The 14,320-nt window shown below is 35.1% G+C and overlaps 1 protein-coding gene across 1 annotated transcript in view; it reads left to right on the top strand.

Moving 5' to 3' along the window:
- The window catches only part of atg7 (ATG7 autophagy related 7 homolog (S. cerevisiae)), a 166,995-nt gene that overhangs the window by 26,677 nt on the left and 125,998 nt on the right, over positions 1-14,320 (top strand). Inside the window, exon 8 of the mRNA XM_065022002.1 lies at positions 356-444. Coding sequence (XP_064878074.1) covers positions 356-444 — 89 coding nt within the window. The remainder of the gene's footprint in view (positions 1-355; positions 445-14,320) is intronic.

Raw genomic sequence — 14,320 nt, 5'->3', positions numbered from 1 at the left:
ATTTTACCTGTACATACTCTTGCTCACTGTGGAGTAAGACTGGACTATCAATATGCTGATAAGGATGTCCTATATTGGTGGCTAGATTTAATGGCACAATAAACATTACACTGTGCGTGTGGGTGTTTTCTTTTTTACATGTCTTGCCTTTGCACTTTACTTCCTGGTTCACTCAGGTAAGGTCTCTATGAGACTTCCTGGTTCATTCAGGTAAGGTCTCTATGAAGTCACGGATGTTTCTTGGCACAATCCACAATCCTCTTGTGTAAAGTCTCCCTTAGAAAAGCGGTATTTTTGCATCAATGAGACTTCCTGGTTTAAAGGTTAGGTCAAATATGCTTTGTTAATGTTGCAGGTAACCGTGGGCGTGTATGACCCCTGCACTCTGCCCCAGCATCCTGGATGGCCTCTGAGGAATCTGCTGTTTCTCCTAGCCAGCAAATGGTAAATAACGAAAGTTCCAATCTTAACATCACCAATCACATCCCACACTACCGGGAGGGGATGAGTACACTTCCCTCCCCAGTATATGTAGTTATAACTAACAGGTTATTATAGAACACATCCCTCCCCCTGTATATGTAGTTATAACTAACAGGTTATTATAGAACACATCCCTCCCCAGTATATGTAGTTATAACTGACAGGTTATTATAGAACACATCCCTCCCCTGTATATGTAGTTATAACTAACAGGTTATTATAGAACACATCCCTCCCCTGTATATGTAGTTATAACTGACAGGTTATTATAGAACACATCCCTCCCCTGTATATTCCACTAGTTATAACTAACAGGTTATTATAGAACACATCCCTCCCCTGTATATGTAGTTATAACTAACAGGTTATTGTAGAACACATCCCTCCCCTGTATATGTAGTTATAACTAACAGGTTATTATAGAACACATCCCTCCCCTGTATATGTAGTTATAACTAACAGGTTATTATAGAACACATCCCTCCCCTGTATATGTAGTTATAACTAACAGGTTATTATAGAACAAATCCCTCCCCTGTATATGTAGTTATAACTAACAGGTTATTATAGAACACATCCCTCCCCCTGTATATTCCACTAGTTATAACTAACAGGTTATTATAGAACACATCCCTCCCCTGTATATGTAGTTATAACTAACAGGTTATTATAGAACACATCCCTCCCCTGTATATGTAGTTATAACTGACAGGTTATTATAGAACACATCCCTCCCCTGTATATGTAGTTATAACTAACAGGTTATTATAGAACACATCCCTCCCCTGTATATGTAGTTATAACTAACAGGTTATTATAGAACACATCCCTCCCCTGTATATGTAGTTATAACTAACAGGTTATTGTAGAACACATCCCTCCCCTGTATATTCCACTAGTTATAACTAACAGGTTATTATAGAACACATCCCTCCCCCTGTATATGTAGTTATAACTAACAGGTTATTATAGAACACATCCCTCCCCTGTATATGTAGTTATAACTAACAGGTTATTATAGAACACATCCCTTCCCTGTATATGTAGTTATAACTAACAGGTTATTATAGAACACATCCCTCCCCTGTATATGTAGTTATAACTAACAGGTTATTATAGAACACATCCCTCCCCTGTATATGTAGTTATAACTAACAGGTTATTATAGAACACATCCCTCCCCCCTCTATATTCCACTAGTTATAACTGACAGGTTATTATAGAACACATCCCTCCCCTGTATATTCCACTAGTTATAACTAACAGGTTATTATAGAACACATCCCTCCCCTGTATATTCCACTAGTTATAACAGGTTATTATAGAACACATCCCTTCCCTGTATATTCCACTAGTTATAACTGACTAACAGGTTATTGTAGAACACATCCCTCCCCTGTATATGTAGTTATAACTAACAGGTTATTGTAGAACACATCCCTCCCCTGTATATGTAGTTATAACTAACAGGTTATTATAGAACACATCCCTCCCTGTATATTGTAGTTATAACTAACAGGTTATTATAGAACACATCCCTCCCCTGTATATGTAGTTATAACTAACAGGTTATTATAGAACACATCCCTCCCCTGTATATGTAGTTATAACTAACAGGTTATTATAGAACACATCCCTCCCCTGTATATGTAGTTATAACTAACAGGTTATTATAGAACACATCCCTCCCCAGTATATGTAGTTATAACTGACAGGTTATTATAGAACACATCCCTCCCCTGTATATGTAGTTATAACTAACAGGTTATTATAGAACACATCCCTCCCCTGTATATGTAGTTATAACTAACAGGTTATTATAGAACACATCCCTCCCCTGTATATGTAGTTATCACTAACAGGTTATTATAGAACACATCCCTCTCCTGTATATGTAGTTATAACTAACAGGTTATTATAGAACACATCCCTCCCCTGTATATGTAGTTATAACTAACAGGTTATTATAGAACACATCCCTCCCCTGTATATGTAGTTATAACTAACAGGTTATTATAGAACACATCCCTCCCCCTGTATATTCCACTAGTTATAACTAACAGGTTATTATAGAACACATCCCTCCCCTGTATATGTAGTTATCACTAACAGGTTATTATAGAACACATCCCTCCCCTGTATATTCCACTAGTTATAACTAACAGGTTATTATAGAACACATCCCTCCCCTGTATATGTAGTTATAACTAACAGGTTATTATAGAACACATCCCTCGCCTGTATATGTAGTTATAACTAACAGGTTATTATAGAACACATCCCTCCCCCTGTATATGTAGTTATAACTAACAGGTTATTATAGAACACATCCCTCCCCTGTATATGTAGTTATAACTAACAGGTTATTATAGAACACATCCCTCCCCTGTATATGTAGTTATAACTAACATGTTATTATAGAACACATCCCTCCCCTGTATATTCCACTAGTTATAACTAACAGGTTATTATAGAACACATCCCTCCCCTGTATATTCCACTAGTTATAACTAACAGGTTATTATAGAACACATCCCTCCCCTGTATATTCCACTAGTTATAACTAACAGGTTATTATAGAACACATCCCTCCCCTGTATATGTAGTTATAACTAACAGGTTATTATAGAACACATCCCTCCCCTGTATATGTAGTTATAACTAACAGGTTATTATAGAACACATCCCTCCCCTGTATATGTAGTTATAACTAACAGGTTATTATAGAACACATCCCTCCCCTGTATATGTAGTTATAACTAACAGGTTATTATAGAACACATCCCTCCCCTGTATATGTAGTTATAACTAACATGTTATTATAGAACACATCCCTCCCCTGTATATTCCACTAGTTATAACTAACAGGTTATTATAGAACACATCCCTCCCCTGTATATTCCACTAGTTATAACTAACAGGTTATTATAGAACACATCCCTCCCCTGTATATTCCACTAGTTATAACTAACAGGTTATTATAGAACACATCCTCCCCTGTATATGTAGTTATAACTAACAGGTTATTATAGAACACATCCTCCCTGTATATGTAGTTATAACTAACAGGTTATTATAGAACACATCCCTCCCCTGTATATGTAGTTATAACTAACAGGTTATTATAGAACACATCCCTCCCCTGTATATGTAGTTATAACTAACAGGTTATTATAGAACACATCCCTCCCCTGTATATGTAGTTATAACTAACATGTTATTATAGAACACATCCCTCCCCCTGTATATGTAGTTATAACTAACAGGTTATTATAGAACACATCCCTCCCCTGTATATGTAGTTATCACTAACAGGTTATTATAGAACACATCCCTCCCCTGTATATGTAGTTATAACTAACAGGTTATTATAGAACACATCCCTCCCCCTGTATATTCCACTAGTTATAACTAACAGGTTATTATAGAACACATCCCTCCCCTGTATATGTAGTTATCACTAACAGGTTATTATAGAACACATCCCTCCCCTGTATATTCCACTAGTTATAACTAACAGGTTATTATAGAACACATCCCTCCCCTGTATATGTAGTTATAACTAACAGGTTATTATAGAACACATCCCTCCCCTGTATATGTAGTTATAACTAACAGGTTATTATAGAACACATCCCTCCCCTGTATATGTAGTTATAACTAACAGGTTATTATAGAACACATCCCTCCCCTGTATATGTAGTTATAACTAACAGGTTATTATAGAACACATCCCTCCCCTGTATATGTAGTTATAACTAACATGTTATTATAGAACACATCCCTCCCCTGTATATTCCACTAGTTATAACTAACAGGTTATTATAGAACACATCCCTCCCCTGTATATTCCACTAGTTATAACTAACAGGTTATTATAGAACACATCCCTCCCCTGTATATTCCACTAGTTATAACTAACAGGTTATTATAGAACACATCCCTCCCCTGTATATGTAGTTATAACTAACAGGTTATTATAGAACACATCCCTCGCCTGTATATGTAGTTATAACTAACAGGTTATTATAGAACACATCCCTCCCCCTGTATATGTAGTTATAACTAACAGGTTATTATAGAACACATCCCTCCCCTGTATATGTAGTTATAACTAACAGGTTATTATAGAACACATCCCTCCCCTGTATATGTAGTTATAACTAACATGTTATTATAGAACACATCCCTCCCCTGTATATTCCACTAGTTATAACAGGTTATTATAGAACACATCCCTTCCCTGTATATTCCACTAGTTATAACTGACTAACAGGTTATTGTAGAACACATCCCTCCCCTGTATATGTAGTTATAACTAACAGGTTATTGTAGAACACATCCCTCCCCTGTATATGTAGTTATAACTAACAGGTTATTATAGAACACATCCCTCCCCTGTATATTCCACTAGTTATAACTAACAGGTTATTATAGAACACATCCCTCCCCTGTATATGTAGTTATAACTAACAGGTTATTATAGAACACATCCCTCCCCTGTATATGTAGTTATAACTAACAGGTTATTATAGAACACATCCCTCCCCTGTATATGTAGTTATAACTAACAGGTTATTATAGAACACATCCCTCCCCAGTATATGTAGTTATAACTGACAGGTTATTATAGAACACATCCCTCCCCTGTATATGTAGTTATAACTAACAGGTTATTATAGAACACATCCCTCCCCTGTATATGTAGTTATAACTAACAGGTTATTATAGAACACATCCCTCCCCTGTATATGTAGTTCCACTAACAGGTTATTATAGAACACATCCCTCCCCTGTATATGTAGTTATAACTAACAGGTTATTATAGAACACATCCCTCCCTGTATATGTAGTTATAACTAACAGGTTATTATAGAACACATCCCTCCCCTGTATATGTAGTTATAACTAACAGGTTATTATAGAACACATCCCTCCCCTGTATATGTAGTTATAACTAACAGGTTATTATAGAACACATCCCTCCCCCTGTATATTCCACTAGTTATAACTAACAGGTTATTATAGAACACATCCCTCCCCTGTATATGTAGTTATCACTAACAGGTTATTATAGAACACATCCCTCCCCTGTATATTCCACTAGTTATAACTAACAGGTTATTATAGAACACATCCCTCCCCTGTATATGTAGTTATAACTAACAGGTTATTATAGAACACATCCCTCCCTGTATATGTAGTTATAACTAACAGGTTATTATAGAACACATCCCTCCCCTGTATATGTAGTTATAACTAACAGGTTATTATAGAACACATCCCTCCCTGTATATGTAGTTATAACTAACAGGTTATTATAGAACACATCCCTCCCTGTATATGTAGTTATAACTAACATGTTATTATAGAACACATCCCTCCCTGTATATTCCACTAGTTATAACTAACAGGTTATTATAGAACACATCCTCCCTGTATATTCCACTAGTTATAACTAACAGGTTATTATAGAACACATCCCTCCCCTGTATATTCCACTAGTTATAACTAACAGGTTATTATAGAACACATCCCTCCCCTGTAGTTATGTAGTTATAACTAACAGGTTATTATAGAACACATCCCTCCCCTGTATATGTAGTTATAACTAACAGGTTATTATAGAACACATCCCTCCCCTGTATATTCCACTAGTTATAACTAACAGGTTATTATAGAACACATCCCTCCCCTGTATATGTAGTTATAACTAACAGGTTATTATAGAACACATCCCTCCCCTGTATATGTAGTTATAACTAACAGGTTATTATAGAACACATCCTCCCCTGTATATGTAGTTATAACTAACAGGTTATTATAGAACACATCCCTCCCCTGTATATGTAGTTATAACTAACAGGTTATTATAGAACACATCCCTCCCCTGTATATGTAGTTATAACTAACAGGTTATTATAGAACACATCCCTCCCCTGTATATTCCACTAGTTATAACTAACAGGTTATTATAGAACACATCCCTCCTGTATATGTAGTTATAACTAACAGGTTATTATAGAACACATCCCTCCCCTGTATATTCCCCTGTATATGTAGTTATAACTAACAGGTTATTATAGAACACATCCCTCCCCTGTATATGTAGTTATAACTAACAGGTTATTATAGAACACATCCCTCCCCTGTATATGTAGTTATAACTAACAGGTTATTATAGAACACATCCCTCCCCTGTATATGTAGTTATAACTAACAGGTTATTATAGAACACATCCCTCCCCTGTATATTCCACTAGTTATAACTAACAGGTTATTATAGAACACATCCCTCCCCTGTATATTCCACTAGTTATAACTAACAGGTTATTATAGAACACATCCCTCCCCTGTATATTCCACTAGTTATAACTAACAGGTTATTATAGAACACATCCCTCCCCTGTATATGTAGTTATAACTAACAGGTTATTATAGAACACATCCCTCCCCTGTATATGTAGTTATAACTAACAGGTTATTATAGAACACATCCCTCCCCTGTATATGTAGTTATAACTAACAGGTTATTATAGAACACATCCTCCCTGTATATGTAGTTATAACTAACAGGTTATTATAGAACACATCCCTCCCCTGTATATGTAGTTATAACTAACAGGTTATTATAGAACACATCCCTCCCCTGTATATGTAGTTATAACTAACAGGTTATTATAGAACACATCCCTCCCCTGTATATGTAGTTATAACTAACAGGTTATTATAGAACACATCCTCCCCTGTATATGTAGTTATAACTAACAGGTTATTATAGAACACATCCCTCCCTGTATATGTAGTTATAACTAACAGGTTATTATAGAACACATCCCTCCCCTGTATATGTAGTTATAACTAACAGGTTATTATAGAACACATCCCTCCCTGTATATGTAGTTATAACTAACAGGTTATTATAGAACACATCCCTCCCCTGTATATGTAGTTATAACTAACAGGTTATTATAGAACACATCCCTCCCTGTATATTGTAGTTATAACTAACAGGTTATTATAGAACACATCCCTCCCCTGTATATGTAGTTATAACTAACAGGTTATTATAGAACACATCCCTCCCCTGTATATGTAGTTATAACTAACAGGTTATTATAGAACACATCCCTCCCCCTGTATATGTAGTTATAACTAACAGGTTATTATAGAACACATCCCTCCCCTGTATATGTAGTTATAACTAACAGGTTATTATAGAACACATCCCTCCCCTGTATATGTAGTTATAACTAACAGGTTATTATAGAACACATCCCTCCCCTGTATATTCCACTAGTTATAACTAACAGGTTATTATAGAACACATCCCTCCCCTGTATATTCCACTAGTTATAACTAACAGGTTATTATAGAACACATCCTCCCCTGTATATTCCAGTAGTTATAACTAACAGGTTATTATAGAACACATCCCTCCCCTGTATATTCCACTAGTTATAACTAACAGGTTATTATAGAACACATCCCTCCCCTGTATATGTAGTTATAACTAACAGGTTATTATAGAACACATCCATCCTCCCCTGTATATGTAGTTATAACTAACAGGTTATTATAGAACACATCCCTCCCTGTATATGTAGTTATAACTAACAGGTTATTATAGAACACATCCCTCCCCTGTATATTCCACTAGTTATAACTAACAGGTTATTATAGAACACATCCCTCCCCTGTATATGTAGTTATAACTAACAGGTTATTATAGAACACATCCCTCCCCTGTATATGTAGTTATAACTAACAGGTTATTATAGAACACATCCTCCCTGTATATGTAGTTATAACTAACAGGTTATTATAGAACACATCCCTCCCCCTGTATATGTAGTTATAACTAACAGGTTATTATAGAACACATCCCTCCCCTGTATATGTAGTTATAACTAACAGGTTATTATAGAACACATCCCTCCCCTGTATATTCCACTAGTTATAACTAACAGGTTATTATAGAACACATCCCTCCCCTGTATATGTAGTTATAACTAACAGGTTATTATAGAACACATCCCTCCCCTGTATATGTAGTTATAACTAACAGGTTATTATAGAACACATCCCTCCCCTGTATATGTAGTTATAACTAACAGGTTATTATAGAACACATCCCTCCCCTGTATATGTAGTTATAACTAACAGGTTATTATAGAACACATCCTCCCCTGTATATGTAGTTATAACTAACAGGTTATTATAGAACACATCCCTCCCCTCTATATTCCACTGTATATGTAGTTATAACTAACAGGTTATTATAGAACACATCCCTCCCCTGTATATTCCACTAGTTATAACTAACAGGTTATTATAGAACACATCCCTCCCCTGTATATTCCACTAGTATAATAACAGGTTATTATAGAACACATCCTCCCTGTATATGTAGTTATAACTAACAGGTTATTATAGAACACATCCCTCCCCTGTATATGTAGTTATAACTAACAGGTTATTATAGAACACATCCCTCCCCTGTATATGTAGTTATAACTAACAGGTTATTATAGAACACATCCCTCCCCTGTATATTCCACTAGTTATAACTAACAGGTTATTATAGAACACATCCCTCCCCTGTATATGTAGTTATAACTAACAGGTTATTATAGAACACATCCCTCCCCTGTATATGTAGTTATAACTAACAGGTTATTATAGAACACATCCCTCCCCTGTATATGTAGTTATAACTAACAGGTTATTATAGAACACATCCCTCCCCTGTATATGTAGTTATAACTAACAGGTTATTATAGAACACATCCTCCCCTGTATATGTAGTTATAACTAACAGGTTATTATAGAACACATCCCTCCCTGTATATGTAGTTATAACTAACAGGTTATTATAGAACACATCCCTCCCTGTATATGTAGTTATAACTAACAGGTTATTATAGAACACATCCTCCCCTGTATATGTAGTTATAACTAACAGGTTATTATAGAACACATCCCTCCCCTGTATATGTAGTTATAACTAACAGGTTATTATAGAACACATCCCTCCCCTGTATATGTAGTTATAACTAACAGGTTATTATAGAACACATCCCTCCCCTGTATATTCCACTAGTTATAACTAACAGGTTATTATAGAACACATCCTCCCTGTATATGTAGTTATCACTAACAGGTTATTAACATTATAGAACACATCCCTCCCCTGTATATTCCACTAGTTATAACTAACAGGTTATTATAGAACACATCCCTCCCCTGTATATGTAGTTATAACTAACAGGTTATTATAGAACACATCCCTCCCCTGTATATGTAGTTATAACTAACAGGTTATTATAGAACACATCCCTCCCCTGTATATGTAGTTATAACTAACAGGTTATTATAGAACACATCCCTCCCCTGTATATGTAGTTATAACTAACAGGTTATTATAGAACACATCCTCCCCTGTATATGTAGTTATAACTAACATGTTATTATAGAACACATCCCTCCCCTGTATATTCCACTAGTTATAACTAACAGGTTATTATAGAACACATCCCTCCCTGTATATTGTAGTTATAACTAACAGGTTATTATAGAACACATCCCTCCCCTGTATATGTAGTTATAACTAACAGGTTATTATAGAACACATCCTCCCCTGTATATGTAGTTATAACTAACAGGTTATTATAGAACACATCCTCCTCCCCTGTATATGTAGTTATAACTAACAGGTTATTATAGAACACATCCCTCCCCTGTATATTGTAGTTATAACTAACAGGTTATTATAGAACACATCCCTCCCCTGTATATGTAGTTATAACTAACAGGTTATTATAGAACACATCCCTAACCCCTGTATATTCCACTAAATAACAGGTTATTATAGAACACATCCCTTCCTGTATATTAGTTATAACTGACTAACAGGTTATTGTAGAACACATCCCTCCCCTGTATATGTAGTTATAACTAACAGGTTATTGTAGAACACATCCCTCCCCTGTATATGTAGTTATAACTAACAGGTTATTATAGAACACATCCCTCCCCTGTATATTCCACTAGTTATAACTAACAGGTTATTATAGAACACATCCCTCCCCTGTATATATGTAGTTATAACTAGTTATAACTAACAGGTTATTATAGAACACATCCCTCCCCTGTATATGTAGTTATAACTAACAGGTTATTATAGAACACATCCCTCCCCTGTATATGTAGTTATAACTAACAGGTTATTATAGAACACATCCCTCCCCTGTATATGTAGTTATAACTAACAGGTTATTATAGAACACATCCTCCCCCCTGTATATGTAGTTATAACTAACAGGTTATTATAGAACACATCCCTCCCTGTATATGTAGTTATAACTAACAGGTTATTATAGAACACATCCCTCCCCTGTATATGTAGTTATAACTAACAGGTTATTATAGAACACATCCCTCCCCTGTATATGTAGTTATAACTAACAGGTTATTATAGAACACATCCCTCCCTGTATATGTAGTTATAACTAACAGGTTATTATAGAACACATCCCTCCCCTGTATATGTAGTTATAACTAACAGGTTATTATAGAACACATCCCTCCCCCTGTATATTGTAGTTATAACTAACAGGTTATTATAGAACACATCCCTCCCTGTATATGTAGTTATAACTAACAGGTTATTATAGAACACATCCCTCCCCTGTATATTCCACTAGTTATAACTAACAGGTTATTATAGAACACATCCTCCCTGTATATGTAGTTATAACTAACAGGTTATTATAGAACACATCCCTCCCCTGTATATGTAGTTATAACTAACAGGTTATTATAGAACACATCCCTCCCCTGTATATGTAGTTATAACTAACAGGTTATTATAGAACACATCCCTCCCCTGTATATGTAGTTATAACTAACAGGTTATTATAGAACACATCCCTCCCCTGTATATGTAGTTATAACTAACAGGTTATTATAGAACACATCCCTCCCCTGTATATTCCACTAGTTATAGTTATAACTAACAGGTTATTATAGAACACATCCCTCCCCTGTATATGTAGTTATAACTAACAGGTTATTATAGAACACATCCCTCCCCTGTATATGTAGTTATAACTAACAGGTTATTATAGAACACATCCCTCCCCTGTATATGTAGTTATAACTAACAGGTTATTATAGAACACATCCCTGTAGTTATAACTAACAGGTTATTATAGAACACATCCCTCCCCTGTATATGTAGTTATAACTAACAGGTTATTATAGAACACATCCCTCCCCTGTATATGTAGTTATAACTAACAGGTTATTATAGAACACATCCCTCCCCTGTATATGTAGTTATAACTAACAGGTTATTATAGAACACATCCTCCCCCTGTATATGTAGTTATAACTAACAGGTTATTATAGAACACATCCCTCCCCTGTATATGTAGTTATAACTAACAGGTTATTATAGAACACATCCCTCCCTGTATATGTAGTTATAACTAACAGGTTATTATAGAACACATCCCTCCCCTGTATATGTAGTTATAACTAACAGGTTATTATAGAACACATCCCTCCCCTGTATATGTAGTTATAACTAACAGGTTATTATAGAACACATCCTCCCCTGTATATTCCACTAGTTATAACTAACAGGTTATTATAGAACACATCCCTCCCCTGTATATGTAGTTATAACTAACAGGTTATTATAGAACACATCCCTCCCCTGTATATTGTAGTTATAACTAACAGGTTATTATAGAACACATCCCTCCCCTGTATATGTAGTTATAACTAACAGGTTATTATAGAACACATCCTCCCTGTATATGTAGTTATAACTAACAGGTTATTATAGAACACATCCCTCCCTGTATATGTAGTTATAACTAACAGGTTATTATAGAACACATCCCTCCCCTGTATATTGTAGTTATAACTAACAGGTTATTATAGAACACATCCCTCCCCTGTATATGTAGTTATAACTAACAGGTTATTATAGAACACATCCCTCCCCTGTATATTCCACTAGTTATAACTAACAGGTTATTATAGAACACATCCTCCCTGTATATTCCACTAGTTATAACTAACAGGTTATTATAGAACACATCCCTCCCCTGTATATGTAGTTATAACTAACAGGTTATTATAGAACACATCCCTCCTGTATATGTAGTTATAACTAACAGGTTATTATAGAACACATCCTCCCCTGTATATTGTAGTTATAACTAACAGGTTATTATAGAACACATCCCTCCCTGTATATGTAGTTATAACTAACAGGTTATTATAGAACACATCCCTCCCCTGTATATAGAACACATCCCTGTAGTTATAACTAACAGGTTATTATAGAACACATCCCTCCCCTGTATATGTAGTTATAACTAACAGGTTATTATAGAACACATCCCTCCCCTGTATATGTAGTTATAACTAACAGGTTATTATAGAACACATCCCTCCCCTGTATATGTAGTTATAACTAACAGGTTATTATAGAACACATCCCTCCCCTGTATATGTAGTTATAACTAACAGGTTATTATAGAACACATCCCTCCCCTGTATATGTAGTTATAACTAACAGGTTATTATAGAACACATCCCTCCCCTGTATATTGTAGTTATAACTAACAGGTTATTATAGAACACATCCCTCCCCTGTATATGTAGTTATAACTAACAGGTTATTATAGAACACATCCCTCCCCTGTATATGTAGTTATAACTAACAGGTTATTATAGAACACATCCCTCCCCTGTATATGTAGTTATAACTAACAGGTTATTATAGAACACATCCCTCCCCTGTATATGTAGTTATAACTAACAGGTTATTATAGAACACATCCCTCCCCTGTATATTGTAGTTATAACTAACAGGTTATTATAGAACACATCCCTCCCTGTATATTCCATCCCTAGTTATAACTAACAGGTTATTATAGAACACATCCCTCCCCTGTATATTAGTTATAACTAACAGGTTATTATAGAACACATCCTCCTGTATATGTAGTTATAACTAACAGGTTATTATAGAACACATCCCTCCCCTGTATATGTAGTTATAACTAACAGGTTATTATAGAACACATCCTCCCCTGTATATGTAGTTATAACTAACAGGTTATTATAGAACACATCCTCCCCTGTATATGTAGTTATAACTAACAGGTTATTATAGAACACATCCCTCCCCTGTATATTGTAGTTATAACTAACAGGTTATTATAGAACACATCCCTCCCTAACAGGTTATATTCCACTGTATATGTAGTTATAACTAACAGGTTATTATAGAACACATCCCTCCCCTAGTTATAACTAACAGGTTATTATAGAACACATCCCTCCCCTGTATATGTAGTTATAACTAACAGGTTATTATAGAACACATCCCTCCCCTGTATATGTAGTTATAACTAACAGGTTATTATAGAACACATCCCTCCCCTGTATATGTAGTTATAACTAACAGGTTATTATAGAACACATCCCTCCCCTGTATATGTAGTTATAACTAACAGGTTATTATAGAACACATCCCTCCCCCTGTATATGTAGTTATAACTAACAGGTTATTATAGAACACATCCCTCCCCTGTATATGTAGTTATAACTAACAGGTTATTATAGAACACATCCCTCCCCTGTATATGTAGTTATAACTAACAGGTTATTATAGAACACATCCCTCCCCTGTATATTCCACTAGTTATAACTAACAGGTTATTATAGAACACATCCCTCCCCTGTATATGTAGTTATAACTAACAGGTTATTATAGAACACATCCCTCCCCTGTATATGTAGTTATAACTAACAG

The sequence above is a fragment of the Oncorhynchus nerka genome, linkage group LG2 (assembly GCF_034236695.1).
Source record: "Oncorhynchus nerka isolate Pitt River linkage group LG2, Oner_Uvic_2.0, whole genome shotgun sequence".
NCBI classification, from domain to species: domain Eukaryota; kingdom Metazoa; phylum Chordata; class Actinopteri; order Salmoniformes; family Salmonidae; genus Oncorhynchus; species Oncorhynchus nerka.
The sequence above is the reverse complement of the archived record's forward strand: the minus strand, read 5'-3'. Positions and strand labels throughout refer to the sequence as shown.